At 39.2% G+C, this 27,841-nt stretch overlaps 1 protein-coding gene across 1 annotated transcript in view; it reads right to left on the bottom strand.

Moving 5' to 3' along the window:
* OVOL2 (ovo like zinc finger 2) overlaps positions 1–27,152 on the bottom strand; it is a 52,956-nt gene extending 25,804 nt beyond the window's left edge. The window contains exons 1-3 of the mRNA XM_031951070.1: positions 26,512–27,152; positions 25,451–25,707; positions 9,976–10,165 (exon numbers count right to left, since the gene is read on the bottom strand). Coding sequence (XP_031806930.1) covers positions 9,976–10,165; positions 25,451–25,707; positions 26,512–26,611 — 547 coding nt within the window. The 5' untranslated portion in view covers positions 26,612–27,152. The remainder of the gene's footprint in view (positions 1–9,975; positions 10,166–25,450; positions 25,708–26,511) is intronic.
* Positions 27,153–27,841: the final 689 nt, after the last annotated feature.

Raw genomic sequence — 27,841 nt, 5'->3', positions numbered from 1 at the left:
CTTTGAAAACATTTTGCAAATACCAGTTGCTGCACTGAAGTTGCCCATCTGTTACTATTTACCCTTGCTATACCTCTAAGAGGCAGCTAAGTAAACAAACTACTAGGTTTGGATCAAGAATACTTGAGTTCAAATTCTGTCTTAGAAACTAACAAGCTATCTAGTCTATTACTAACTGGTCAAATCAATTAACCTCTCTCTACTTTAGTGTCCTTATCTGTAAAATGAGATTGTTAAACTCAAGGTCTTGCAAGATAAGTAACTGATCATTTTGAATTATGGCCGCCAGAACTGTTCTATCATTCTGGGACAAATTTATCTGACCGAAGATGAAAATAAGAATTTTGGTTAATAATCATAAGCTAAGGTGGAGCTGTTCCCCCAGCAAGATGAGAGAGAAAGATGAAAGAGGAGTTTTCAGAACTGTATTGCTTGAATTTGAAGCCAGAAGTAATGGATACTACAGTTGCTATTTAGGAGTTAAATTCAACTGGGCATAAAAACAGTTTGAAAGCAGAGAACCAGAGAATTCACTGGGTAGATCAATTAGTTTGGCTGATAAGAGATTAGTAAAGTGCAGCATGGACCAACTCAACTTAGCCAGAGATGTATAACATAGAGGCTATGTTCACCAAAAAGCCTTTTTTAGCTCATTCCTAGGACAGGAAAAAGGACACTGACTGAAGTTTACAATTCCAGAGTTGCAGAATTCCTCAAGCACTTTTCCTCATTTCTTTGCCTCCTTGCCATTTTTCTGTGAGTACCAAGTGTCTTTGACAGCTATTAGCTGCATTGACGGAAAAGGACAAACTCAGGATAATTCCTGCATTTGTTTTAACATGAGTACCTGTAGTGTTATTTTTTTCTTTATTGTTAAATTATTAGGTTTCAGATCTGAAAGTGACATGATTATGAGCGTTTTCTTTTTATGTAAGAGGAAACACATTGGCAGGGGCTAAAGTGGTTGAGTAGAGACATGATAATGCCACACAATCAACTATTCTCTGATACTCTGAGAGAATAGGAGTGCAACTGGGTGGTGGTAGGATTTCTCTGTGAACCTAGCAGAGTCAGTATGAGGGCACTGAGCAAGCTAACTTGAATTATGCTGTCTGGACATGCATTTACCCATTACATGGACAAAACACTTTTGGTGACCATAAATAAGTTGTCCTATTTTATATCTTAGCTGATACTGAGCTCCAGAATATTAATGAACAGTTATCTGGTTTTTTCCAAATGTGAAAAAAAAAAAAAAAAAAAAAAAAAATACATCTTGTTGAAAGATTCTAAGGCTACATTTGCTCTACTGAGCCAATTTGTTTTGTTAATCAACATTATCATAATTACAGTGGGAGAATGGCAAATCATGAAACAAAGAAAATATTTAATAATAAAGAATAAATACTGCTGTCTCACTGAACACAGTATTAATTCTCCAGCAATTCTGATAAGTTACTTTTGGACTGGTAGTAAGGTTTATAGACAAATCCTTTCCTTTCAGTCCAGTCCTTTCTTTTTATCAGTAAGGAAACAGAGACACAAAGACACATACATGGGTGACTTTGTGGCAAAGTTAGGAACCCAGGCACTCTGATAAGAGACCACTACCATATGCTACCTTTTGCTTAACCCATACTGAGGTCTTTTGTGTTGATCAAGTTACATAGATCAAACAAGATAGCTTTTTCACTTTTTGTTGTTGTTTGCTTGCATTTTATTTTTTTCTTTTTGATTTTTCTTGTGCAGCAAGATAACTATACAAATATGTATGCATATATTGGATTTAACATATATTTTTTACCATGTTTAACATATATTGGATTACTTGTTATCTAGGAGAGGGAATGGAAAAAAGAAAAGGAAAAACTGAAACACAAGGTTTTGCAAGGATTAATGTTGAAAAATTATTCATGCACTGATGCTGAGTGAAATGAGCAGGACCAGGAGATCATTATATACTTCAACAACAATACTATATGATGACCAGTTCTGATGGACCAGGCCATCCTCAGCAACGAGAGCAACCAAATCATTTCCAACGGAGCAGTAATGAACTGAAGCAGCTATGCCCAGAAAAAGAACTCTGGGAGATGACTAAAAACCATTACATTGAATTCCCAATCCCTATATTTATGCACACCTGCATTTTTGATTTCCTTCACAAGCTAATTGTACAATATTTCAGAGTCTGATTCTTTTTGTACAGCAAAATAACGTTTTGGTCATGTACACTTATTGTGTATCTAATTTATATTTTAATATATTTAACATCTACTGGTCATCCTGCCATCTAGGGGAGGGGGTGGGGGGGTAAGAGGTGAAAAATTGGAACAAGAGGTTTGGCAATTGTTAATGCTGTAAAGTTACCCATGCATATATCCTGTAAATAAAAGGCTATTAAATAAAAAAAAAAAAAGAAAAGAAAATTATTCATGCTTATCTTTTGAAAATTAAAAAGCTTTAATAAATAAAGGTTATACAGATCCAAAAATATGCAGAATCTCAAACTTCTTCCCCGGATCTATTGATAGCATTTTAACTGATGTGTTTCTTAGAGGGGGAACAGAGTAGTTAGGTGGCACTGTGGATAAAGTATCAGGCCTGGAGTTAGAAAGACCTGAGTTCAAATGTGGCCTCAGATATTTACTAGCTGTGTGACTCTCAGCAAATCCCTTCAGCCTGTTTGCCTCCATCTCCTGAACTGCAAAATGAGCTGCTGAAGGAAATGGCAAACTATTCTAGTGTCTTTGCCAAGAAAATTCCAAATGGGGTGATAAAAGTATCATACATGATTGAAATGACTCAACAACAACAAAGGAAGATAAAAGAAACCCCAAAAGAGTCTTGTCCTGCTGCTAAGAAGGAGATTATTTTTATGCCTAGAGCACACTTTTTCTTGGCTCCTGGGTGGATTATCCAAGCAGACAAAAAAATTTAGCAAGTGCCTTACAAACATGCCAGACCAAAAAAAGTACTGGGGATATAGACAGACAAAAAATAATCCCTGTCCTCAGGGAGCTCAAAGTCCAAAGCGGGAGAGAACAACTATTTACAAACAAGCTGTTAGGCAGAATAAACAAGAAGTAACTAACAAAGGGAAGGTACTAGAATTACAAGGAATTGATAAAGGCTTTCTGTAGAAGATTAGGATTCTACTGGGACCTGAAAGGAATACAGGTGAAGTGTGTATAAGGAGGGAGGCAGGAAGACTCACTTTAAAAAAAAAAAGGCCAGAGGCCAAGGGATGGCATATTTTATTAGAAGTAGCTTGTGGATCACTTGGGTCCTCTGCTCTTTTTTTTTAAATCCTCTATTTCAATACTTAGTAGCAGCTCCACTAAAAATATGAACTGGGGCTAGAAGAAGAGAAGAAACTCATTTAAGGCAATCTGCCTATTTATTATTACAACTTCTCTTAAAGTTACAATTGATTTATAGTGAAACATCTTAAGCTGTGTCATTGATTTTATTTCTCCTATCTATGTTTTGCTAGTTTTCTAATCTAGTGGTATCAAAACAACCTCTAAACCCTACATGAGGATCCCTACAGGCCACAAATTGATTTATAAAACCATAAGTTAAAAATATCTATACTATATGGTATTTTTATTTATTTTGTTAAAACATTTCTATCTGACTCACTCTGGAGTTAAGAACTGAACACCTCTGCTCTAAACTTCTAGCAGCTAAATGGGGATTTATCTTCTCTCTTCCAATAAGGTTTTACATACAAAAAGAAAGGTAGGAAAAATATATTATTATTATTATTAAATATTATACATGTTAATGTAACCTCTTTAAGAGACACAGCATTATCCTCAAATGAATAATGCAGAAGCAAAATCTCATCATGCTAAGATTTTAGATGATTCATCTGTATGTTTCAGCTACAAGTGGAACTCGGATAACCAAGCCACCAATGGGTATTCAGACAGCCCCTTTCTCTCTGCCAGCCAGCCATGGCCAAAGAACAAGAAGGGGGGATAAACTGCCACTGCTCCACCACACCCTGAGTGTCAGGGTCAGTCCAACAGGTGTTAACAGGTTCTTTTTTTTAAACCTTTGAACCTCAAATGAAATTACTGAAATAACATAGGGGGAATGAGTTCATACCCTATACTTGCTAGCAAAGAAAGTCAGAGCCCTAGAAATCCGAATCCCATGGGCTAAGCTTCCAGAGTTAGAAATTTCAGTTAGTTGTCCAAAGGACTATCAAACTGTGCACCCCCATTGATCAAGCAGTGTCTCAACTGGGCTTGTATCCCAGAGAGATCATAAAAAGGGAAAAGGACCCACATGTGCAAAAATGTTTGTGGCAGCCCTTTTTATAACAGCAAGCATCTAGAAATTGAGTGGAGTATGGCTGAGTAAGTTATGGGATATAAGTGCAATGGAATATTATTATTCTATAAAAAATAATGAGCAGATTGATTTCAGAAAAGCTTGGGAAGACTTAAATGAACTGATGCTGAGTAAATTGAGAATAAGAGAACCCACAGCAACAGCAAGATTATGTGATGATTGACTGATAAACTTAAGTTCTTCTCAGCAATCCAAGACAATTCTAAAAGAGCTGGAATGAAAAATGTCAATTGCATCAAAAGGGAGAAAAGCTAGAGAGACTGAACATGGATCAAAGAAAAGTATTTTCACTTTTGTTTGTTTGTTTGTTTTCTTTCTTGTATTTTTTTCCCTTTTGATTCAATTTTTCTTGCACAACATGACAAATATGGAAATATGTTTAAAAGATTATACATGAATAACCTATATCAGATTGCCTGCTGTCTTGGGGAGGAGGAAGAAAAAAAAATCTTACAAAAATGAATATTGAAAAATTATAAAGATGACAGGAAAAAATAATGATGATTGTTGGAGGGGATGTGGGAAAACTGGGACATTGATGCATTGTTGGTGGAGTTGTGAACGGGTCCAACCATTTTGGAGAGTAGTTTGGAACTATGCTCAAAAAGTTATCAAACTGTGCATACCCTTTGATCCTGCAGTGTTACTACTGGGATTATATCCCAAAGAGATTATAAAGAAGGGAAAGGGACCTGTATGTGCACGAATGTTTGTGGCAGCCCTTTTGTAGTGGCTAGAAACTGAAACTGAATGGATGTCCATCAGTTGGAGAATGGCTGAATAAATTGTGGTATATGAAAATTATGGAATATTACTGTTCTGTAAGAAATGACCAACAGGATGATTTCAGAAAGGCCTGGAGAGACTTACACGAACTGATGCTGAGTGAAATGAGCAGGACCAGGAGATCATTATATACTTCAACAACAATACTAGATGATGACCAGTTCTGATGGATCAGGCCAACCTCAGCAACGAGATCAACCAAATCATTTCTAATGGAGCAGTAATGAACTGAGCTAGCTATGCCCAGAAAAATAACTCTGGGAGAGGACTAAAAACCATTACATTAAATTCCCAATCCCTATATTTATGCACACATGCATTTTTGATCTCCTTCACAAGCTAATTGTACAATAATTCAGAGTCTGATTCTTTTTGTACAGCAAAATGATGTTTTGGTCATGTATACTTATTGTGTATCTAAGTTATATTTTGATATATTTAACATCTACTGGTCATCCTGCCATCTGGGGGAGGGGGTGGGGGGGGGGGTAAGAGGTGAAAAATTGGAACAAGAGGTTTGTCAATTGTTAATGCTGTAAAGTTACCCACGTATATATCCTGTAAATAAAAGGCTATTAAATAAAAAAAAAAAAAAAAAAGAAAGAAAGAAAGAAAAATTATATATCTTTCGAAAAATAAGGTAACTGTTGAGAAAAAATGAAGAAAAAGAAAGTCTAGTTAGTTGTCTAACTCCCAGGATTAACTTTTTTTCAGGCAAAGACAAAAACAAAACAAAACAAAAAAATTCCTATTTGTTAATCATTTAATCATCTTTCTCAAGAGATCAATTTATTTCTTGATTCCATCCTTGACTCTAATATACCCTTACTTTGTACCTCTCACACATTTATTTTATTTACTTCATTCTTTGTATTTACAACTTGCCTTTCCAAACCTTGCACAGTACTCAGCATATCGTAGGTACTTAATATTTGTTGATTGACAACTTAATGAAAGTCTGTTGAATTTACTGAACTAAAATAAAATCTAATTCCAGACTATTTCCCCATCTGAAATGCCTTCTCTGTTTCTCTCAACTCAACCATATCTTTTCCCTCAAGATCATTCACCTTTGACTTCCTTTACAAAGACTTCCATAATACCAGCTGGTTCATTCCATTTAATCCCAATTCCTCAGATAACAGTTTTAAATTGGAAGGAATTTTACCAAGGACAAGCCTCTCCCCCATTTTACAGATGAGAAAACTGAAGCCCAAGTGTTAAAAGTGATTTGTCCTAAGTTATATATTGACAATAATCAAGATGTGAACTATGACTGAAAATCCAATCCTGCTCACTGACTCTTCCATACACATATTTTAGGGTACCTGAATTAAGTTTACATTTCAATTATGCAAATTAATGTGAAAATCACTGTATTAAGCTAGGATTCCAGAGACAAAAAAAAAAAAAAAAAAGAGAGAGAGAGAGAGAGAAATAGGTTCTGCCCTCAAGGGCTTACAGTTTACAGGGAAAATGACATATAAAAAGAAGAGTAAATACTTAGAGTTCTATCTTGTTTTCCCTTATCATTTTTTAATCCAAAGAACTTTAAACATAATGAAGTCTCAATGGATGATGTTCATTCACCAAACCTGAAGGGCTAGCTAAATTCTGGCTGCCTCATATTCTGTTGAAAGGGATGCAAATGGACAGACATAAGGTTTTACACACACACACACACACACACACACACCATTAATTATCATTAATAGAGCTCTAGATCTGGAATGAAAAGAAACACTTTTCAACAAGGACCCTTTAATTTTCATATGCCCTGAGAGTTCAATTTAGGCGTAATAGATTATGGCTGAAGTCTTTATTGATCAAAGGGTGACTAGATCCACTATTCCATGGGCTATCTCTCTTGGTTAAAAGAGAGTAATTATAATTGAAGTAAAGTATAACTAATTGTGTAATTAATGTCTCATAAGCGGCAACTTTGTACTCTGGACAGTAGTGTAATAGAGTATAGGCTTAATAAGGAGCTTTGGGCCCCTTGTTAGTGACTTAACTTCCATCTTGATGTACCCCAGCCAAATCTCTAAGAAAATGAATTAGTATAGTTGCTGACTTGTATCAGTAGGAGTTTCCTGCCTTAAAAAGCCCCAAACCGATGAAATCAAAGGTCCCGAATTTTAAAAAATAATGTCATGTATCCTAAGCACACATACAAAAATTTTCTTTACCATCATTATCACTACTGACATTTATATACTTCTGCCAAGTGCTTTACATAATATTCACTGTGAGCTTCACAACAACTCTATACAAAATAAATGTGCTACAGATATTTTTAACACTCCCATTTCACAGATATGGAAAATAAGGTTAAGATCAGTAAAGTAACTTGCCTTGACAATCATCAGACAAACTAATATTCGAGGGAAGATTCAAACCCAGGTTGTCCAATCAATCTACTATTGTCAGGTTTCCTCTATCCATTCTGATAATGTAGAAACAACTATTGAAATTCGGATCCCTTCATAACACCCACTGAATGATAAGAGAATTACAACAGAAACCCACCAAATGGAGATTAACAAAGATCTGGGGCCTTCAGATGATATCCGTACTGAGCAAAACCCTCAAGATATTGTCTGGATTTTGTATTTTAACTGATTTATCCTTTTTTTCCTGAATCAGTTGTCTATGCAGCACAAATACAATGACTACTTACTGGTCTCCAGTCTCCCTGTATGCTGGACAGATTCATCCTTTTGCTCACTTTTGTGTTCAAATTGTTTCCCCATTATCAGTGTCAAACACTGGCAAGTACAGCCAGAACCAGGTTCAAATGTAATTGGGAAATATTTAATAAAATAAATAAAAATACAATAAAACAGAGATACTGGTAAACATTTTAAAACTAAGTCAGTTATTTGGCCTGCAAGGATCTTCATGTATGGATGATTAGTGGTCCCTATCCTATTTAAATTTGACAACAGTGGGTTAGAGCTCTGATTGGCAGTTAGTACAGTGGTCTGAGCAACAGTCCTAGAGCACAGACCCCCAGAGTTCAAATTTAACCTCACACATTTACTAGCTATACGACAGTGGGCAAATCACTTTACCCAGTTTGCCTCAGTTTCCTTGTCTGTAAAATAAGCTAAAGAAGGTGTTGGCAAACCACTACTGTATTTTTTCTAAGAAAACTCAAATAGGGTTGGGAAGAGTCAGACATGACTAATGGACAAAACACCACCATCATTGGGTTAGAAGACAAGGAAAATTTTACGCCTTTTCTAAATAGGTCCACTAAGGGACAAGGAGATAAAAGCAAGTATATGCTGGGTCAGAGTGGGAGGCTGGGGCAGAATCTCAAACAGAACTAAGATCTCCCTTCTTCTGTTTTTGTCCTTTCAACAGGAACAGAGTGCCATTTAGAATTAGGCTCATTTCCCAGGAAAGTTGTATAAAATATCAGTGGGAACAGTGCCATTGAGAACTATATCTTAGTAGTCAAAGATGTCAGAGGAACATGGAATAAATAACAGTAACTTGTATTTGTCTGGTTCTTCATACTTTTCTAAATGTCTTCACCTGTGCCATCCTCACAGTAACTTTAAAGCAGAGAGAACAAGTCTTATTATTCCCATTTTATAGATTATAGATAAGGAAACCAAGGCTCAGATCACAAGACTTTTCCTCAGTCACAGAACTTGTGATAAAACCCCAAACCTCCTAATTTCAAACACAGTGCTCTTTCTTCCACACTGAGGGCTGAAAAAGGAATGGAACATTTATTAAGTACCTACTATGTTCCAGGCAATGTGCTATGAGCTTTACAAACATCTCATTTCTCCTCCTAAAAATTCTGAGGCAGGTGTTATTATTATCCCCATTTTACAGTTCAGGAAACTGAGAGAGAGAGAGACAGAGAGACAGAGAGACAGAGAGACAGAGAGAGAGATAAGTAATCCCACCAGGATCCTATAGCCAGTAAGCATTTGACTTTGGATTTCAACTCAGGTCTTTCTGATCCAGGCCAAACACTCTCCACCCATTACACCATTTCCCCAAAAATGTTCCTCCAACAGATTTTGAGAGCTGGAAAGGGAGTAAAGTTGTATGAAATGATGACTGAAAAGTTTGAAAAACAGAAAGTCATATGAAACAGTCCAAAGTGTGGGGGAGAGGGGAAAACAACATATACAAGACCTAAAACAACAATGCATCAGTATAAAGGTTAAAACATTTCTTGTTTTCTCAATGGATGGGGGAGAAGACTGATAAGGAAGGGAAGAGAATCTGGAACTAAAAAGAAGAAAAAAGAAAACAATGAAAAGCAGCTTAGATTCAGGGAGCAATCTTGGTCCCAAAAAACTAATGGTGAAACCCAATTCCCTACTTCTTCAACAAAAGGTAAAGAACTAGGATTCTCTAAATGCAGAATGTAACAAACCCATCTGCTGATTTTGTTTAACTCTTAGAGGATTTTTTCCCTTAGTATCAGGTAGGTTCAAAGATACAAAGCATCATGTCAGAAAAGGACTACAGCATAAAAAAAGTGCATTAATTAATTAACCAGTTAATATAATAATGGATATCATTAATTAATTAAGCAGAAGCTTATAGTAAAACCAAGTCTTTGGAGAGTTGTGGCCAAAACGTGAGGATGAGGGTCTTCCCTGACCACATAGATCCTCAGAGGACAGATTCACACTGAATCCATCACTAGGCCCAGGACGAAACCCTTCAGGCTGGCAGAGTGGGTCAGTGTCCATCGGTGACCCCCAGCAGGGCCCTGAGACTCCAGAATCAGTCCAGGAAGAAACACAAAATGACTGGAAAGAAGGATACAACTTTAACCACTCTTCCTACCTGTGTGAGTTCGAACATGTCTTTTCAGATCAAAAGTATCATTGAAGCCTTTGCCACAGAAGGTGCACAGGTGCCTTTTCACCTGGTTGTGGCACTTGAGGTGTCTGTTGAGCATTCGCTGGAGACGGAAGCCTTTGCCACACAGCTCGCAGCTATACACTGTAGCTTCATTACAGGTCCCTGTTGTGAACTGCGGGCAGAAAAAGAAACCAGGTTAGAGAGAGGGAGAAAGTGATTAGAAAAGCGGGAATGGGGGAATGGAAGGAGGGAATGTCTGGTTCTGATTCAACAAGCATCCAATAAGCTCCCACTCTAAGGCCCTGTGCTAGGAACTGGAGATATACAGACCCCCCCAAAAAGGAAAAATCCCTTCCCTCAAGGAACTTACACTCTATCAGCTTCAAAGGCTCCCCAAAAGGCCTGACAAAAAAGGTCAACAATCAAAGGGAGGAAGTGTAGGCAAGAGCTTACTTGGAAGCATGTTCTGCCCAAAATAAGCCTCTAGCTTTGGCTGCATGTGGTTTCCACTATCTAAAAATACCCGGCAAATGCTTCATGTTGCATCAGAATCCAAATGGGAATGAGTAAGGCGTAAATTATTTGTATTCTGTTTTTCCTCATTTTAAAAAGTGAGTCTGAAAACCAGAACAGGGGCAGGGACAAATGGAATCCTAGATTTTGCACTGAAAGGGTCTTGTGAGGTGAACTGCTGATGAGGAGACTAAGATCTGGAAGTCAGATAATTTGACCAAGATCAACAATAAGAAAGTGGTATCCTCTTGTCCTTCTTGAGGAGCCACAGGGATTAAAATTGAGACCATTCTTTATGATTTAAAATAAAACACTAGCTAAATGTAAATCAAGCTATTTATTATGTTCACTTCTTTTTTCTGTTTTTTAATTTCTCCTATTGTTTTCCCTTTTGCTCTGATTGTTTTCTTCCAACATGATCAGAACTGGAAGAAATTTTAATGATCACCTAGCCAGATGACAGCACGAACTTACTATGTGCCTCTTAATTAGCCCTGTTTGCCTCAGTTTCCTCATCTGTAAAATGATTTGGAGAAGTAAATAGCCAATTACTCCACTCTCTCTGCCAAGAAAACCCAAATGGGATCCCAAAGAGTCAGACATAAAGGGACTCGATCGTTTCCACCAACTGTTGCTGATCCTGCCCTTCAGGGCCAAGGAAGATAAGTCTCTCCCACAGGAGAGTTTTTCAAAACAGACCTCGGCCTCCTCTTACCCAGAAATGCTTCCAATCTGGGCCACCGGATTAGCCCTTTTTTATCTGACGTGCTGTATTGCATAAGGGTTTCACAACCTGTAGTTCCTGCAGCTAGCTTGTAAGCTTCTACATTCCTTGAAGATATTTTCTATGAGTTTTCTTGATGTTTCTCCTATAAGTAAATCTCTAATCCATCCTATTCGGGACAGCCAATTTAATCCTCATAAAAATGCATCTCTCCAAATACCAAAAACTCTGGATGGTTCCCTGGGTTTAATGCCTAAAGACAACTCCAGGGTTTCTAGGCTTTCCTTATAACATATTTCCTGCTTGGTCAAAATGATGATTAATTATCTTCCAAACATTTTTTTTCACCAAATTCTGTCCTTTTCACCCACCCCTCAAACTCATTAAGTTTACTGACATCTGAACCATCACTCAAGACCAAGTTCAAATTTAATCTCATAATGGAAGAGAGGCACCAACTGGAATTAATGTGATTTACCTACGGTCACACAACTAGTAAGCATTGAGTATCTGAGACTAGATTTGAACTCAGGTCCTCCTGACTCCAGGGACTATTTATTGTGCCAACCTAGCTGACTCCTCATAGTATTTCATATTTCTCTTTTGCACTTTATCTTTTTCTTATTTGTATTATATTTACCTCTGCATGTACTAAATGGTAAAAACTCAAAAAAGACAGTATCTGGTTTTTCTTTCCTAATGCTTTAGTATGGTGAATTATACCAAAAACTGTATATAACAAATGTGTTCTTAGTGCAATGCTTGGCACATAAAGGGCATTTAATAAATGCTAGCTTTCTGGTTGACCAAATGAATAGCTTTCAAGTCACTTGTGAAAGGTCTGCACCTACAGACCCTATACACAAGTCATAGTTTTATGTTTTCCCTATCCACGTCAATTTCTCTTTCACAAGGATATGAAAAGATTGATTCCCACTCAATGGATAATTTAAAATCTGAGTTTACTGAGGCTCAAAAAAGTTAAAAAAAAAAAAAAAAAGATTACCTACAGACATACAGTGTCAGAAATAATATATGAACCCAGCTCTTGCTAATTTTGAGTCCAGCACTACATCCACTTTGCCAAGGGGTCAAAGGATCCATAATTTAAGAAAATACCCAACCAGCCACTTAGGGTTCTTAATCCACTTCCTAGAACAAAACAGACCAAGTTTGTATTACTTCCTCTTATTAGAAAGAATATAAGCATCCTGAGGGAAGGAGGGTTTTTTGGTAGTAGTTTTTTAAATGCTTTGGCATTTGTAACCTCAGGGCTTAAAAGGAAAGTGCTTAACAAATAACAAGGCTCAATAAATTCTTTTTTATTCATTCATTTACTCATCCAACCTTTAACCAATGGTTAGTCAACAAAGGATAAAGGAAAACAGTTAACAAGCAACCTAGCAAAACTCAGCTGCATAAAGAAAGCAGAGGAAATTAGCTCAGCATGTGACAATAATGCAAATGCAAATACTAGGAGGCAACAAAATTCAGATCAAAACAATGGACACTATTTGCTCCAAGTTACTAAATTTCAAAGGGGTATCCTTCCAAAAAAAAAAAAAAAAATACATTAACAAAAGATAACATGACGATCTGTCAAAATTGTGGTTCTGAAATGTTTTAAATTTTAAAAATCAACTTATTTTTAACTGGAAAGATACTTAAAGGGGAAGTGAGGACTTCCATGTTTAATTTTTTTTTAAGTCACAAAAAATTTCCTTATTTTTATGAATGTTAAAAAGCAAGAAAAAAATTTTAAAAATATGCTTCAAACTACGCTCAGTTCATTAGTTCTGTCTCAGAAGGTGGACAGTTTTTTAAATTGAGTCCTTTGAAATTGTCATAGATTATTGTATTGATCAAAATCTTAAGTAACTGAGGTGTGCTCATAGAGAACAAAGGCTGTTTCTTTATCCCGTTACAACCGGACTGGCCACAACACTGAGCACATAGTCAGAGGTTTGTTAAATGCTTGTTGATTGATGTGTTGAAATAAATGACTGATTTCTAAAATAGCTGATACCAACTCCTATGAGATATGAAATAAATTGTCCAGAAAACCACCCATATATAAATTTAACAAGTTAAAATAAAGTTATACACACAGCGAATATACCCAGAGCAAGTCACAACCAGAGAGCTGAACTAGAATTAAAATAACAACAGCTATAACAAAACCAGAGAAAAATCTCCATTAAATTGAGTCCTTAATGGAACTTCCAAAGAAGATAAAAGGAGAAGGAGACCCGCCCAGATAGTAAGTTAGTCCAGGGGACTTTAATGACTGGAAAACTCATTAAGAGTCCACAAAGCAACATGGCAGCTATAAAAGCCAACTGGATTTATAAACTACATTCAGAGAAGCAGTGTCCGGGGCATGGAAGGTGAGAGTTCTTCTGTACTCTGGCTGGTCAGAGGCCGGAATGTTCAGTTCTAACCTGAATTTTGAGGACATTTGCTAATAAGCTGGAGAAGAATGCTCAAGGAATGATCTCACTAGAAATCTTTAAGAGAAAGATGGACAGACTGACTAGTCAGATATTTTGCAGGCAGGGAAGCCTCCTGCGCACAAGAATAGAATGAGCTGTAAAGGATGGCCTTTATGGATTTATGGAAGGACTTAGATAAAAATTGTATAGGGTGAAGAGTAGACCAAATATGATCTGAAATGGTTAAGGTCTCAATGTCAGCCCCATCCAAATAATTCCATAAACAGTGAGTCAACTGAAAAAAAAAAAAGGGGGTAGATACTAACAAACTTTTTTTTTTTAAGTATAAAAAGAGTCCAAGGAGCCAAAATCTTCAGTTTTCTACTTTCAAAGTCTGTAAGAGTTCCCTATCACCCAGGAAGACCCAATAGTTTTAGGTATAGAATCATACATATTTTTCATTTTTGTAAATCCCCATTTAAAAACAAACTCAAGAAATATCATTTCTTTCCCTTTACAATCTCACTCAGATCAAAAAGGACACTAATTCAGATGGGAAAAAAAACCCCACTAAAGAAATTACATTCCCTCAGTAGGAAAAGTATATAAAAGCTAGAGGGAAAGCACAGCCAAGAGAGCAAAGAGCAAAGAATGCAAGTATATAATCAGCATCAGGAAAAGTTATCAGCCTCCAACAGAGGAGAAACAATGACTATAAATTCCCATTCACAAAGTGCGACCTTTCCTCTGCTTTTAAAGATAGCACTTCTGCCTTTAACCCTCAGCAAAGACTAGAAGGTTCTACAGTTTTCTCAGGATCCCTAAAAGTGGGCAAATAGAATTATCCCTATTTCAGAAGTAGGAAAAATAAGGTTCCAGAATTTAACAGCAAATCATTAAGCTAAATACAGCTTTGTATTAACCCAGCAATTGTTTTGTAGGTGATTTGTGGAAATATACCGGCCAGTAACTATGCAACTCTACCCCTAAGGTTTCATTTTTTTTCTACATCTACTTTACTTATCCCAACTCTAATCTCTATGTTCAGATTAGGTGATCCTAATCCCTCCATCAGATTTATCTCTTTATTATATTTACAATAATCCATTAATCATCACTTTTAGCTTTTTGTATTTCTAGTGTCTAGAATGACTCCTGGCATATAGTAACTTATTAATAAAATCTTTATTTAATACAATTAAAAACATCTGTTAGGTTATTTATTTATTATAATTACTTTTTTTAAAAGGTCAAATAATATCAACATATGATGGAAACAATCTCATCAATTTCCCTGAGACTATTTTATGATAATTAATCCCAAAGGTAATTAACTCTAAGAAATTAAAATTATTTCAATATACTCTCAAATCTTCCTAAAATATTGCCATTTTGTCTTTGTAACCCCTGTGCCTACCATAGTAACTGACTTGCTTAAATAAATGCTGTTTGACTGGAAACTGAGTGGAAGCCCATTAGCTGGGGAATGACGGAATTTGTTATGGTATATGGATGTAATGGAATATTATTGTTCTATAAGAAACAGCAGGATTTCAGAGAGTCCTGGGGAGACTTCCATGAACTGATGCTAAGTGAAGTGAGCAGAATCAGGAAGTCATTATACACAACAACAAAATTATGTGATGATCAGCTCTGATGGACATGGCTCTATTTAACACAGAGACAATTCAGGTCAGTTCCAACAGTCTTGTGATGGAGAGAGCCATCTGCATCCAGAGAGGATGCAGGAACTGAGTGTGGATCACAACATAGCATTTTTACATTTTTTTGCTATTATTTGCTTGCATTTTGGTTTTTTTTCTCATTTTTTCCTCTTTTGATCTGATTTTCCCTATGCAGCATGATAAATATGGAAATATGTACAGAAGAATTGTATATTTTTAACCTATATTGGATTATTTGTTGTCTAGAAGAGGGGATGGTGGGGAAGGGAGGGAGCAAAAAAAAAAAAAGTGGAATACAAGGTCTTGCAAGGGTGCATATTGAAAAGTATATGCATGTATTTTGAAAATAAAAAGCTTTATTAAAAAAAAAAAAAAAAAAGCTCTGCAAATTGAATTGTAGGTCCCTTACTTCCTAGTGTCACTGAGATCATATGGACTCATTTCTTACTTGTTTAGATTTATACCCACTTATCTTCCTAAAGTTCAACATGAAGCATCCAATCATAGTGTCAGGTTTCTGTTAATTGTAGACTTTTCAGGGGAACACATTTTAATTAATTTCAGCTCCTGAACCAGATTTCACTGGAATATACTCCCAATTACTTAAGATAAGGCCCTTACAAACTTTTATCATCCAACAAAGGTGTCAATAGAAGGTGTCTTCCTACCCCTATAATTACAAAGAAGGAAAATAAGATTTTCAGGCCTCTTGGAAAGACACCCAGAGTAGTAAAGTTTGGGTAGGGCTTAGAAAAGCTGGGGTTCAGGACACTTTTTAGCCCTTTGAGATACCAATTTCCTCATCTGTAAAACTGGGATAATGATACTTTCACTGGCCCCAAGAAGGTATAAAAGTGAGAGAAGGTCCTCCTCCTCCTTTCAGCCCTAGGAAACTGAGCCACTATTACCTTGGTAGGCAGGCCAAGGTCATCAAAGTGAGAACGAGGGAGAGCCAAGTTTCAAAACCTTCTGATCCCAACCAGAAAGCAGTCTGAAAGATTGATTAAGTGAAAAGGACACACAGTCCTAAGGGTAAAAAAAAACAAACAGAGACAGTCCAATGAGACCAAATCTTCTAGATATCGGGAAAGAAAAAATAAAAGATGAGTAGTTGGTTGCAAAAAGCCCCAGGGGTTTTAGGTAAAAGTTTTCTGCAGACTGTCCAGTTTGCTACAGAATCTCAGCTTTCATTTTAAAAAACATGCTAAGTTTCTTGCTTGCTTTTCTCACAAACAGAATCTCAGTGGCATAAACAAATGTAGCATTGTCTTACCTGGACGAGAGTAACAATAGCAGCCAGAAAGCAAGGAGAACTCCAACTGACATTTTACTTCAAAGCTTTCCTAAGAACCGACCAACAAACAAACAAACAAACAAAAAAAGCCTACTGATTTCTTTTTTTAAATCAATGATCCTTCTACCAGATAAATGAATTAAATTAATGGGCTTATCTTCAGAGACTGTATATTTTCAATCTCTTTCAGATTGCCTCAGCCACCCTGGGATGTAATAGTAGGCCTTCCTTTCATTTTTTTGCAATAAGGCTACCTGTTGAAAACATTCTAAAATAGTTTTCTTTAGGTGCACATTCCCTCACCATTATAATCACTGAACTAAATTAATGTCACATTTTTAGATTTTTTTTTACCACCCTTACCTCGGGTAAATGAAACATCCAGTTGCAAGAAACTAACCCTTTATTAAAGAGACCCAAAAAGATTGGTGAGGGGGCTAGCTGGCACACTGGACAGAATTCAGGGCTTGGAGTCAGAGAGACTCAGCACTGTGCACAAGGGTGATGATGGTGGAGGGCAAGGTGTCCCAAGAGTTGTCCCAGTAATTTTAAAATCAGAAAGTCTGAGAAAAATAGAAAGAAGGTTTAGACCTAGAGCAGGGGTTTTTAAACTAGGGTGAGGGAACTTGCTGCTTTTTAAAAAATATATTCTGATAACTATTTCAACAAAATCGGTTTCCTTTGTAATCATATGTTTTATGAATGTAAAAAAGGGGTCCAGACTTTCTGGACTATAGAAACTCTTCCTTTGTCTCTCTGGATCTGTTACTCCTGCCATACCACTTAAAAAGGACGTCATGAAACTTAAACCTTTAAATTATTTTATTCTCTAAAACTCAGTGCCCCATATTAGGTATTCATTTATTTGTAACTGAGAATTTATTTAATTTCATCAGAAGGATTTTATCTTTATTTTCAATTATCTGGCAAAGCCTTTTAACATTTAATAGCTTTCCTAGAAATAGGATTTCACACAAATGGCTAAGTGTTATCGTGGCTATTCCCAAATCCTTCACTTAGATTTGGCAGGGAAGCTCCCCATCAGTACCCCCATTTCACTGGTGTGGACTAACTCTCCCAGTATAATCTTATGAGAGTTTCCTGGGACACAACCAGTAAATAAATAAGGGTCAGAATTTGAACTCTGGTCTTCTTGGATCCAAGGCTGATCTTCAATTCATTATATGATTAAATGATATATGATAGAAAATTACATTAGAATAATACTTGGATTCTGCATCCCTCTTCCAAGGCAGTGCACTATCAAAAACCACTGGAGGAAAAGAGTAGCAAGGACTATCACTGGTATTTTATACTCAATGGTTTTATGAGGTACCATGGTGAAAGAATTCTTCAAGATCTGTTTTTTCCCAGTCTCCAATTGGCAAATGGTCAAAGGATATGGACAATTTTCAGATGAAAAAATTGAAACTATTTGTAGCCACATGAAAAGATGCTCCAAATCACTACTGATCAGAGAAATGCAAGTTAAGACAACTCTGAGGTACCACTACACACCTGTCAGATTGGCTAAGACGACAGGAAAAGATAATAACGATTGTTGGAAGGATGCAGGAAAACTGGGACACTGATACATTGTTGGTGGAATTGTGAAATGATCCAGCCATTCTGAAGAGTAATGTGGAATATGCTCAAAAAGTTATCAAACTGTGCATACCCTTTGACCCAGCAGTGTTTCTACTGGGCTTATATCCCAAAGAGATCTTAAAGGAGGGAAAGGACCCACATGTGCAAAAATGTTTGTGGCAGCCCTTTTTGTAGTGGCCAGAAACTGGAAAGTGGATATCCATCAACTGGAAAATGGCTGAATACGTTATGGTATATGGTATGGAATATTATTGTTCTGTAAGAAATGACCAACAGGTCATTTCAGATGAGACCTGAAGAGACTTACATGAACTGATGCCGAATGAAATGAGCAAAACAAGGAAATCATACATGGCAATGACAAGACCGTACGAAGATCAATTCTGATAGACGTGGCTCTTGTCAACAATGAGGTGATTCAAGACAATTACAATAAACAAGTGATGGAGAGAGTCATATGCATCCAGATAGAGAATTGTAGGAACTAAGTATAGATCCCAGCACAGCATTTTTACCTTTTTGTTGTTATTTTCATTTTTTCCCTCTTGTTCCCCGCCCCCCCTTTTCATCTGATTTTTCTTGTGCAGCATTATAAATGTGGAAATATTTATAGAAGAAATGTACATGTTTAAAATATATTAGATTACTCTCTGTCTAGGGAAGGGAGTGGGCGAGAGGGAGAAAAATTTTCAACACAAGGTTTTGCAAGGATGGATGTTGAAAACTTTCTTTGCACATATTTTGAAAATAAAGTTATTATTTAACATGGGATCCAAGAACTACCACAAGGTTTGTAAATAGATTTCTGGAGGCTCACGAATTTAAGTGCAAAAAACCCCCAAATTACACCCTAATTTCCACTAACCTCTAAATAAAATTTTTCATTTCCTCCAATTATAAATATAGGCAACAAACCACAGTATCAAAAGTAACTAAAAATCTCTCATCAACAGAAATCAAGTATTTTCACATTACATTAAAATTTTTATCTCAGAATATTTTTTATCAAATTTAAAACACAAAGTCTTACAAAAATGAATACTGAAAACTATCTTTAAATGTATTTGGAAAAATAAAATGCTATTAATAATTTTAAAATATCTCATTACATTGTTACATATTTATTTCAAAATATCTTTTATGCTCATTACTACTTTAAATTGCCACTAGAATCTGCATGATTTCAGTCTTCCTGTCTACAAACTATATTTCAATATAATTAATTTCCTTTGTAACTTGATATTCTTTAATTTATGCATTTTAAAAACATTCTGAGAAGGGATTCATAAACTTTACTAGATTACCAAAGAGGTCTGTGACTAAGTATTCCTGCTCTAAGATCACAGAATTTTTGAGTTGGGTCAAATCTTTTAGAGATCACCAGAGTGTATCCTAGGGTCAGCTTCTCCTATTTAGCTATGGTCATCAATGCAGACAATTCCTTTCCAGAATGGTACAATTTGCTGGGCTGCTGTAAATACAACTACAGAAAGAGTTCTTGGAGAATCTCACTTGGAGAAGTGAGAAGTGAGATCATTTTAAGCTGTTTTAAAGAACATCAAGGATTCTAAGAGGCAAAAGTGAATTCAGACCAGAACAGCTGAAATCTATAGGCAGCCAGAGAAGCATAAAAAGAGATAATGATAGAAGAATAAATAGGATAAAGATAGAAGGATGGAGAGACGGACAGACAGACAGACAGAGAGACAGAGACAGGGGAGAGGGGAGAGAGAGAGAGAGAGAGAGACAAAAAGAGGGAAGAAGGAGGGAGAAGAGAGGAAGAAAGAGAAGCAGACAGAGAGAGAGAGAGAGCATTTATTAATACTACATTCCTGCTACACTAAACACTTAACAATGGGGACAGAAATACAAGTGATCTAGACAATTCGCCCTCCCTCAAGCAACTTACACTCTAAAGGGGAGAAGATAATAATAAAGAGGGACTTGCAAGGCAAAAAGTGACAGAAGGCTGAATGACCTATCAGAATCCAGCCAAAAGTTCAGTGTATAGAGGAGAGAAAGTTGGAAAGGTAGATTGAAGCCAAGAGATTTAAAAGCTCCCAAAATAGGTATTTGCTAGTTAGGAGGCAGTCAGTTTAATGAAATGGGACGTGGGGAAAGGGATGTGAGAAGAGGCAATTCTAATATCTATTAGATATTACAGAACAAGAAAGAAAAGTGATGTTCTAGAGAGCTCACAGTGAAGTCCAAGGTGGGAAGGGATGGAGATACAGATCTGAGAGTCATCTCCTCAGAGGTGATAACTGAACCCACAGGATCTGATGAGGTCATCCAGGGAGAGGGTAAAGAGAAAAGAGAGCTTTAGGGTACATCCACATTTAGTGGAGATGGCAGCAATGGAGACTCAGAACACATGGTCTGAGTAGGAGAAGATAAAGTGTCATAAAAACCCAGAGAGGCAGATTGGCTAAGATGACAGGAAAAGACAATGACAAATGTTGGAGGGGATGCAGGAAAACTGGGACGCTAATGCATTGTTGGTGGAGTTGCTGGAGAGCAATTTATACCCAAAGGGCTATCAGTAGTGTCTCTACTGAGTTTATATCTCCAAGAGATCTTAAAGGAGGGAAAGGAACCCACATGTGCAAAAATGTTTATGGCAGCTCTTTTTGTAGTGGCAAGAAACTGGAAACTGAGTGGATCACTTGGAGAATGGCTGAGTAAATTGTGGTATATGAATGTTATGGAATATTATTGTTCTGTAAGAAATGACCAGCGGAGAATTTCAGAAAGGCCTGGAGAGACTTACATGAACTGATGGTAAGTGAAATGAGCTGAACCAGGAGATTATTGTACATGACAATAGCAAGATTATAAAATGATCAACTGCAATGGATTTAGGGCTTTTCAACAATTAGGTGATTCAGACCAGTTACGATATATTTCTGATGGAGAAAGCTATTTGTATACAGAGAGAGGACTATGGGAACTGAATGTGGATCACAACATAGCATTTTCACTTTTTTTGTTGTTTGCTTGCTTTTTATTTCTCATCTTTTTTTCCTTTTTGATCTGATTTTTCTTGTGTAGTATGAAAAATGTGGAAATATGCATAGAAGAATTGCACATGTTTAATATATATTGGATTATTTGCTGTCTAGGAGAAGGGATTGAGGAGAAAGTTGGGAGAAAAATCTGGAACATAAGGTTTTGCTAGAGTAAATGTTAAAAATTATCTTTGAATATATTTTGAAAATAACTTATTTTTTAAAAAAACAGGATAATACTCAGAGGAGAATGGTCAGTAACTTCATATGCAGCAGAGAAATCAAGAAGGATGAGGGCTGAGAAAAAGTCACTGGCTCTAGCAATTAAGAAATCTCTGGTAACTATGCAGGGTAATTTCAGTTGACTGATAAGTTTAGAAGCCTCATTACTGAGGACTGAGAAGTCAGAGGAAGAGATGAATAAAGAAAACTTTTTCAAGAAGTTTGAATGAGAAAGAAACATCTAGCAGGGATGGTAGGCTCCTGGAAGGCTTTTTTGTTTAAAGGATGAAATCAGTGTTGTATTATGTAAGCTTTGAGAGAGCAAGGACTGTTTTCTTTTGTTTCTAATACTGGCCCAGTAGAACTGAATGAACTGGGGAAGATTCCATCTAGCTCCAAAAATACCATAATTCTAAGCCAAATCTGATTTGGGGATAGGGGGAAGGATGAAGTCTGTGAATCCATATTCAGAACAACCAGTCTGATAGATTTCTTTTGGTCCCAATGCAAATTAGCAATACCTCTATAATTTAGAGACTTAGAAGGGCCTCGGGTACTAAAAGATTGAGTTACTTGCCTATAAAACCAGTTTAAGGTTAGAAGTCCACTAGAACCCAGGTCTTGCAAACAAAGAAGCTAGATCTCTTTATCTATCTTTATCTAGCTGAACAGTAACAAACAAAATATGCAACATGACTCAGTATAATAAAAAAGCAAACATACCTCCAGGAGAGTGAATAAATAATGCCTCCTACATACACTATTTTCAAATTGTGTAAATATTGTGACAAATAAAATGCAAATTCACTTAAAACTTTCTGGGATGCATGGAAGCTTTCTGATATTTTTTTAATCAAAAGATAATAAATATTATTCATACAGGAGTCTACATTTTCTGAAACAGAAAAAGAATTGTTCATATTTGAAAAGGTAGTCATAGACCCAGGCCATCCATTAATCACAACAATAAACTCTTACTGCTCTCAATACAATGCCTATGAAAAAAAGGAGAAAAAAAAAAGAGAAAAAAAACACAATGTCCACTCCCATCATAAATTAATACCTCAGTTCAAACACCTGAACAGGAATTTGTTAAACACTTAGTTAAACAGGCTTCTGATATTTTTCTCTTAAGTGACTTAAGAAAAAATAGAGCAAGGAAACTATACTAAAAAAAAAAAAAAAAAAAAATTTCCTTTCTATGGAGATTTCTATATAAAACCAATGATTTATCTCGATCGTTAAGGGTCAATTACCCATATAACACAAAGCCTCTAAGATGATTTTGATATGCCAGTGTGTATGCTTGGGAAATCAGAGTGCCGGCTTTTTCCAGGAAAAAGAAAAAAGGAAAAAAAAAAAAAACGCAACGTTGGTGGGGAAAAAAATCAGGAAGCTTGACACTCTTGAAACAGCCATTTCCCTGATTGAAAAATATACAGAGAATACACACAGTCTCTGTCTCTCTCCATGTATATTTCTCTCTTTCCTTCTTATCTGGAACTTGAAGATGATTTCCAATAAATCTCCTGCCCTGATCACTCTCCCACTGCCTTGAGAAGATTCCTACTTGGATGTCCTACTACTGGTAACTCAAACCTAAGCCATCTCAAGTCAAGCTTATTATCTTTCCCCCTTTCTGACCTCATTATCTCTGCCAGTGGCAACATCATTCTGGGAGTCTCTCATATTAAAACAAGAGTGTTAATTCTTTTTTTTCCTCTCTCACTTTTCCTATCCAATTAGTTACCAAATGTTCCAGTGATATTTCTCAAATTTGTCTCTTCTCTTTTCCCTCTGCCACCACCCCAGTAAAGGCATACTCTTTACCATCTGCTTGTACTAGAATAGCTTCCAAACAAATAATCCCACCTCTCTTCCCCCTCAACTATCCTTCCCATCTCTGTTAGTTTTATCTTTTTTATAATCTGGTCAAATCACTAGTCTTCACTCATTACCCTTCTGGGGTTTTATGACCAACCAAGTAAAGCTCTAACTCCCTCCCCTGGCATTCAAGGTACTCCTCAACCTTACTTCCCTATTTTTCAGGCACTACACCATCCTGCTCCCCCCCCTCCACTTAATTGGAAACTACTATTCACCATTCCCTACACACACTCTCCACTCTCCAAACCTTTGCAGTGCCTACAGATCTTTTCCCAGTTCCACCTGTTGAACTCCTTTCCTTCACTGAATGTACAAATTAAATTAAACCTACAATCTTCCCCCAGCAAACTGCACAATACTAGTCTGTGTGCCGTTGGCAGTTAATAAAATGTTGGGTAAAAATCACTTCTACTTTTCTGAGTCCTTTTTATCATAATAGCTGGTTGCCCAAGGAGAATATTCAAACTAGACACATAATTCTTCCAGTTAAGACAGTGTTCCTTAGACAAGCTTCAAGCTATGATGAGAGGTTAGTAGTTAAAAATGTACGCTGAAAAAAATCCCAAATTTATCTTAATTCTCACCCTTTCACACGGGTTGATGTTAATCGTACATGTACTATAATCCCAACAGGCCATCCTTTTGGTACATTCTGCTCAGATTTCAAACTGTCTGGTATTGTGACTACACAACAGAAGAGCAGAAAATTTCCTTTTGCTAGTGAGGGGCTAGGAATTCAGCTAGGAGACATAATGAGTTGAAAACAGAAATGCAAAGATGAGGAAGAAAATTTCTATTCCGATCTTTATGGATTTAGGGAACATGGTAATTATTCTATAAGGGCACAAGGTGCCACTAAAGCTAAATATGCGCTAGGGCCAAATAAGGAAGAATGCTTTAATCCCTAGTCTTATTCCCCAACAATTTATTCTCCCTTTAACACAAAGTGGTGACCTGGACCCTTAAAAGCCCTATTTAGAAAAAAATCTACTTATTCTGACAAGTTTATGGAAAACGTTTTTGGGATACCCCCCCCAGTCTTCCCACACACACGTCCCTCGATGCCTTTCACTTTCAAGTGGGAATAGTGTAAAATGAAATTGGGAGTATGGGGAATAAAAAAAAAATCCTTCCTCTCTTCGGGTGCAAGAAAAGAATGTTAAAAACCACTGAATAAGACTAAATAAATGTCATCAAAGATGCAGAGATAGTAACTGGAGACAAGCCACCTCCAGCTAACAAGATTACTTCATCCTGAAACATCACTGATTGACTTCAAAGATTGGCGTTTTTTGTCCTCTCCACCCACAATTAAAACCTCCGTCCCAAACAGCCCCCAGCAAACATCCGACTGCGCCGGGCAGAAAACACACAGTAGACTTCCTGGGAAATCCCACCAATTCCCATGGAACCTCATGAAGCGGGAGGCTGGATCAAGGCTAGGCTGTGAGGCAGACTAAAAGTCCCGTAGGAAAGATACTACCCCCTTTCCCAGCTAACCGATTTCCTCGACCTTAGGTAGGCCCCTTTTGTCTCTCCATTCCCTTTCAAGGAGACTGTCGTAGGGTTGGCCCTCAGCGGAAGGGTGGGAATCCCCTCCACCTCCCACTCGACTAAGCCCCACGAAACAACAGAGATCAATGGAAATGCAAACTGCTTGGGATTACAAAGCGCCCCCTCGGGGTCCCGGCCCCTTCCGAGGGCCGTGCAAAACCTAAACCTCTCCAATATGGACTCCCGGCCACTTTGGATGTGCAGCCAGTGTGGGCTCCGCTGCGGCCAAAGCCGCACGACGCCCTCGCCGAATGACGCGCGAGGGCCATTTTGTAACAAGCTGCCCGGGTGCAGCAGAAGCACCTAGCCCGGGGCCGCGCGGCCGCGCTCCCCTTGGTGCACGCACCCATCTGGGACGGGGAAGCGTCCGCGCGGACGGCGCCCGAGCCCGCGGGGAAGCGCGGCTGGCCCGGGCCCAGGGGCAGGTGCACAGGTCCCCGGGCGCGGCGCGGCGCGCGCGAGGGGTAGACGCCAGGGCGTGGCGGCGGCGGCGGGGCGGGGGCGGGCTGGGGGCGCAGTCTCTCGGGTACCTTGATTTTAGACCTGGCGGTCGGACGCTTCCCGGCCAGGTGCAGCCCCGGCTCCTCGTGCGTCCCGGGCTCCGGCGCTGCCGCCGCCGGGGGAGCGAGGTGGTCCGAGGGCTCCGGCTCCTGCGCGGAGCCGCTCCCCAGGCGGCAGAGGTCGGCGCCCCCGGGGTCCCCGTGGCCGCCGCCGCTCTCGCTGCTGCTGCTGCTGCTCTCGCTGCGGTAGTCCTCGGTGCTGTAGTGGAGCATGCAGTCCAGGCTCACTGAGGGGGAGGGGAACACAACACCGAACAGGGGCCAGTCAGTCCCCCCGGGGCTCCGTCCTGGGAGCCCGGGGGGGAGGGAGGGCTAAGCAAGCTGGGTGACCTCCGGGAAACCGGCACCCGGGAACGCTGCCAAGGGCTCTCAAGGGAGAAAGGCGTTAGGGTGGGGAGGCTGGCAGCCCCGGGGAGACCTGAAAAGGGGCTCTCTGCTTTGTCAGCGCGACTCGGGAATGGGGTGCGGGGAGCAGCAGGACGGCCACCCCCTCCCAGCTTTATCCCGAGAGCAGCTCCAGCGGGTGGCTCTGGGGGTCGCCACAGAAGCCTGGCACGACAGCGTTGCGTAGACACACGCGTGGGCACTGTGCGCCAGGGTCTGGGAGCAAGCTTCCCCAAAGAGGCAGCGGGCAAACTGCAAGGGTCTGCTCAATCAGCTCAATTGCATCTCCCGCTTCTAGCAGAAATGAATTAGGGGAAGGTCCCTGGGCTGGAGTGCTCGGGAGGAGGAAAAATCAAACCGGGGAAATAGGTATCCCCGCAGAATCTCCCCCTATTTAATCTCGTATTGGCTCTACCTCACTCCCCCCCCCCCCCCCCAATCTACAGTCAGGGGTCCCACTGGGGGCACTTTGTCCAAAGTCCCCGCCTCCCCCCTCCTAGGTCTTTCCAGTCCCCCCCCCCTCCCCAATCCCCTTGGCGGGGATGGGAAGCCATGCCCTGATCCATCTGCGCCCCCGCTTCCTCCCCACTTGGGGAGAGGGGGCCCACGCGGTGAGGTCCCTTTCCCGTTCCGCTTTCTCTGCTCACCTGGGATGTAGGTGTCGGCTCTTTCCTCGTCGGGGAGCTCATCCCAACTGCGGATCGCAGCCACTGGGTTTCTTCTCTTCACCAGGAAGACTTTGGGCATGGTGGGGTTTGGAAGAATAGGGGAGAGGGTTCGAGTACCCTCTACCTTTACCTGGTTCAAGCTCCCCCCTCTTAGCCTGGCGAGCTCGCGCCCCTGAACTTTTCCGCGCGGGTAGCAGCCCCCTTGTCCCCCTCTCGTCTTTCTCTCTCAGAACTCCGCAAGAGGCGGCTGCTTCTCCTACCCGGGGATTCCAGGGTTCCCCACCCCACCTTCCCGCCTCTCCTCGCCTCGCCTAGCCTCGCCTTTCCCCTGTACTCCCCCCAGGGCCCCTAGCCCCCTGGTGTCCCAGCTGGGCCCCCACCCTGGCCTCGATCTTTCCGCCAGCTCGTCGCTTATTTCTTAAATCGTGGGTGAGACCACACGGAGAAAAAAAAAGTTTCATAAGGTGGAATAGAAAATGCACCAGGAAACTTGGGAGTGAGCATGCGCCCTGCAAACATAACGGTGTCAACAAGCCTCCTTACCTGTCTGACCGGTTCAGGCGGCTCAGGTTTGTTCCAACCCTTCCTTAGGCATGAATGTTTGCAAAAGAATTTAACGTCTGAAAAAAAATTTTTAAAAGGGAAGAACATTTTTTCGTGATGCCCCCCGCCCCAACACACACATACACACACACATATATGCTCTTTCCCCCATTACACGCATAGTCGGTGCAAATCCCAAGGGGAAATCCCAACTCAGATTATTTTTTTTTTAAAGCCGTGCATCGTGTTCTCTTTCCCACCCACCCACCCCTTTTGCGAAATGGCCGGGGAGATGAGTGGATTTGTTTCAGATCGCCTTGCAATCGAATCGTTCCCTTCTTCTGGGTGCTTACGGACGATTCCCTGGGCTTGCTTAAATCATGGCGGGAGGGGGAGAAGGAAAGCAGAATTTAATGGAATTGCAATTGCTTGGGGGGGGGGGAGATTTGGAAAGAAAGTTGAAAAATGCTCTCTTCTGGAATTTAGGGACCGGAATGATATATACTTCTCTCCCCAAAATGCATCTTAAATCGCCAGTGATAATAATGGGGTCCTGCCTTCTTCTTTGCCCTGTTGGTATAACACAGTTTATGGGAGTGGGGAAATAATCCTGAAAAATTATTTTTAGGTTTAGTAAAACATTCGAGAAATATTGACACACTTTTGGGGACCCCAGGTCTACCCCTAGAAAGAGGGCACGGGGGAATTAAGAGAACTTTGCACCTTCTTGAGTCTGGAGGGTCTCTAGGGTCTGGAGGAAGGAGGG

The sequence above is a fragment of the Sarcophilus harrisii genome, chromosome 2 (assembly GCF_902635505.1).
Source record: "Sarcophilus harrisii chromosome 2, mSarHar1.11, whole genome shotgun sequence".
In the NCBI taxonomy this organism is placed as follows: domain Eukaryota; kingdom Metazoa; phylum Chordata; class Mammalia; order Dasyuromorphia; family Dasyuridae; genus Sarcophilus; species Sarcophilus harrisii.
The sequence above is the reverse complement of the archived record's forward strand: the minus strand, read 5'-3'. Positions and strand labels throughout refer to the sequence as shown.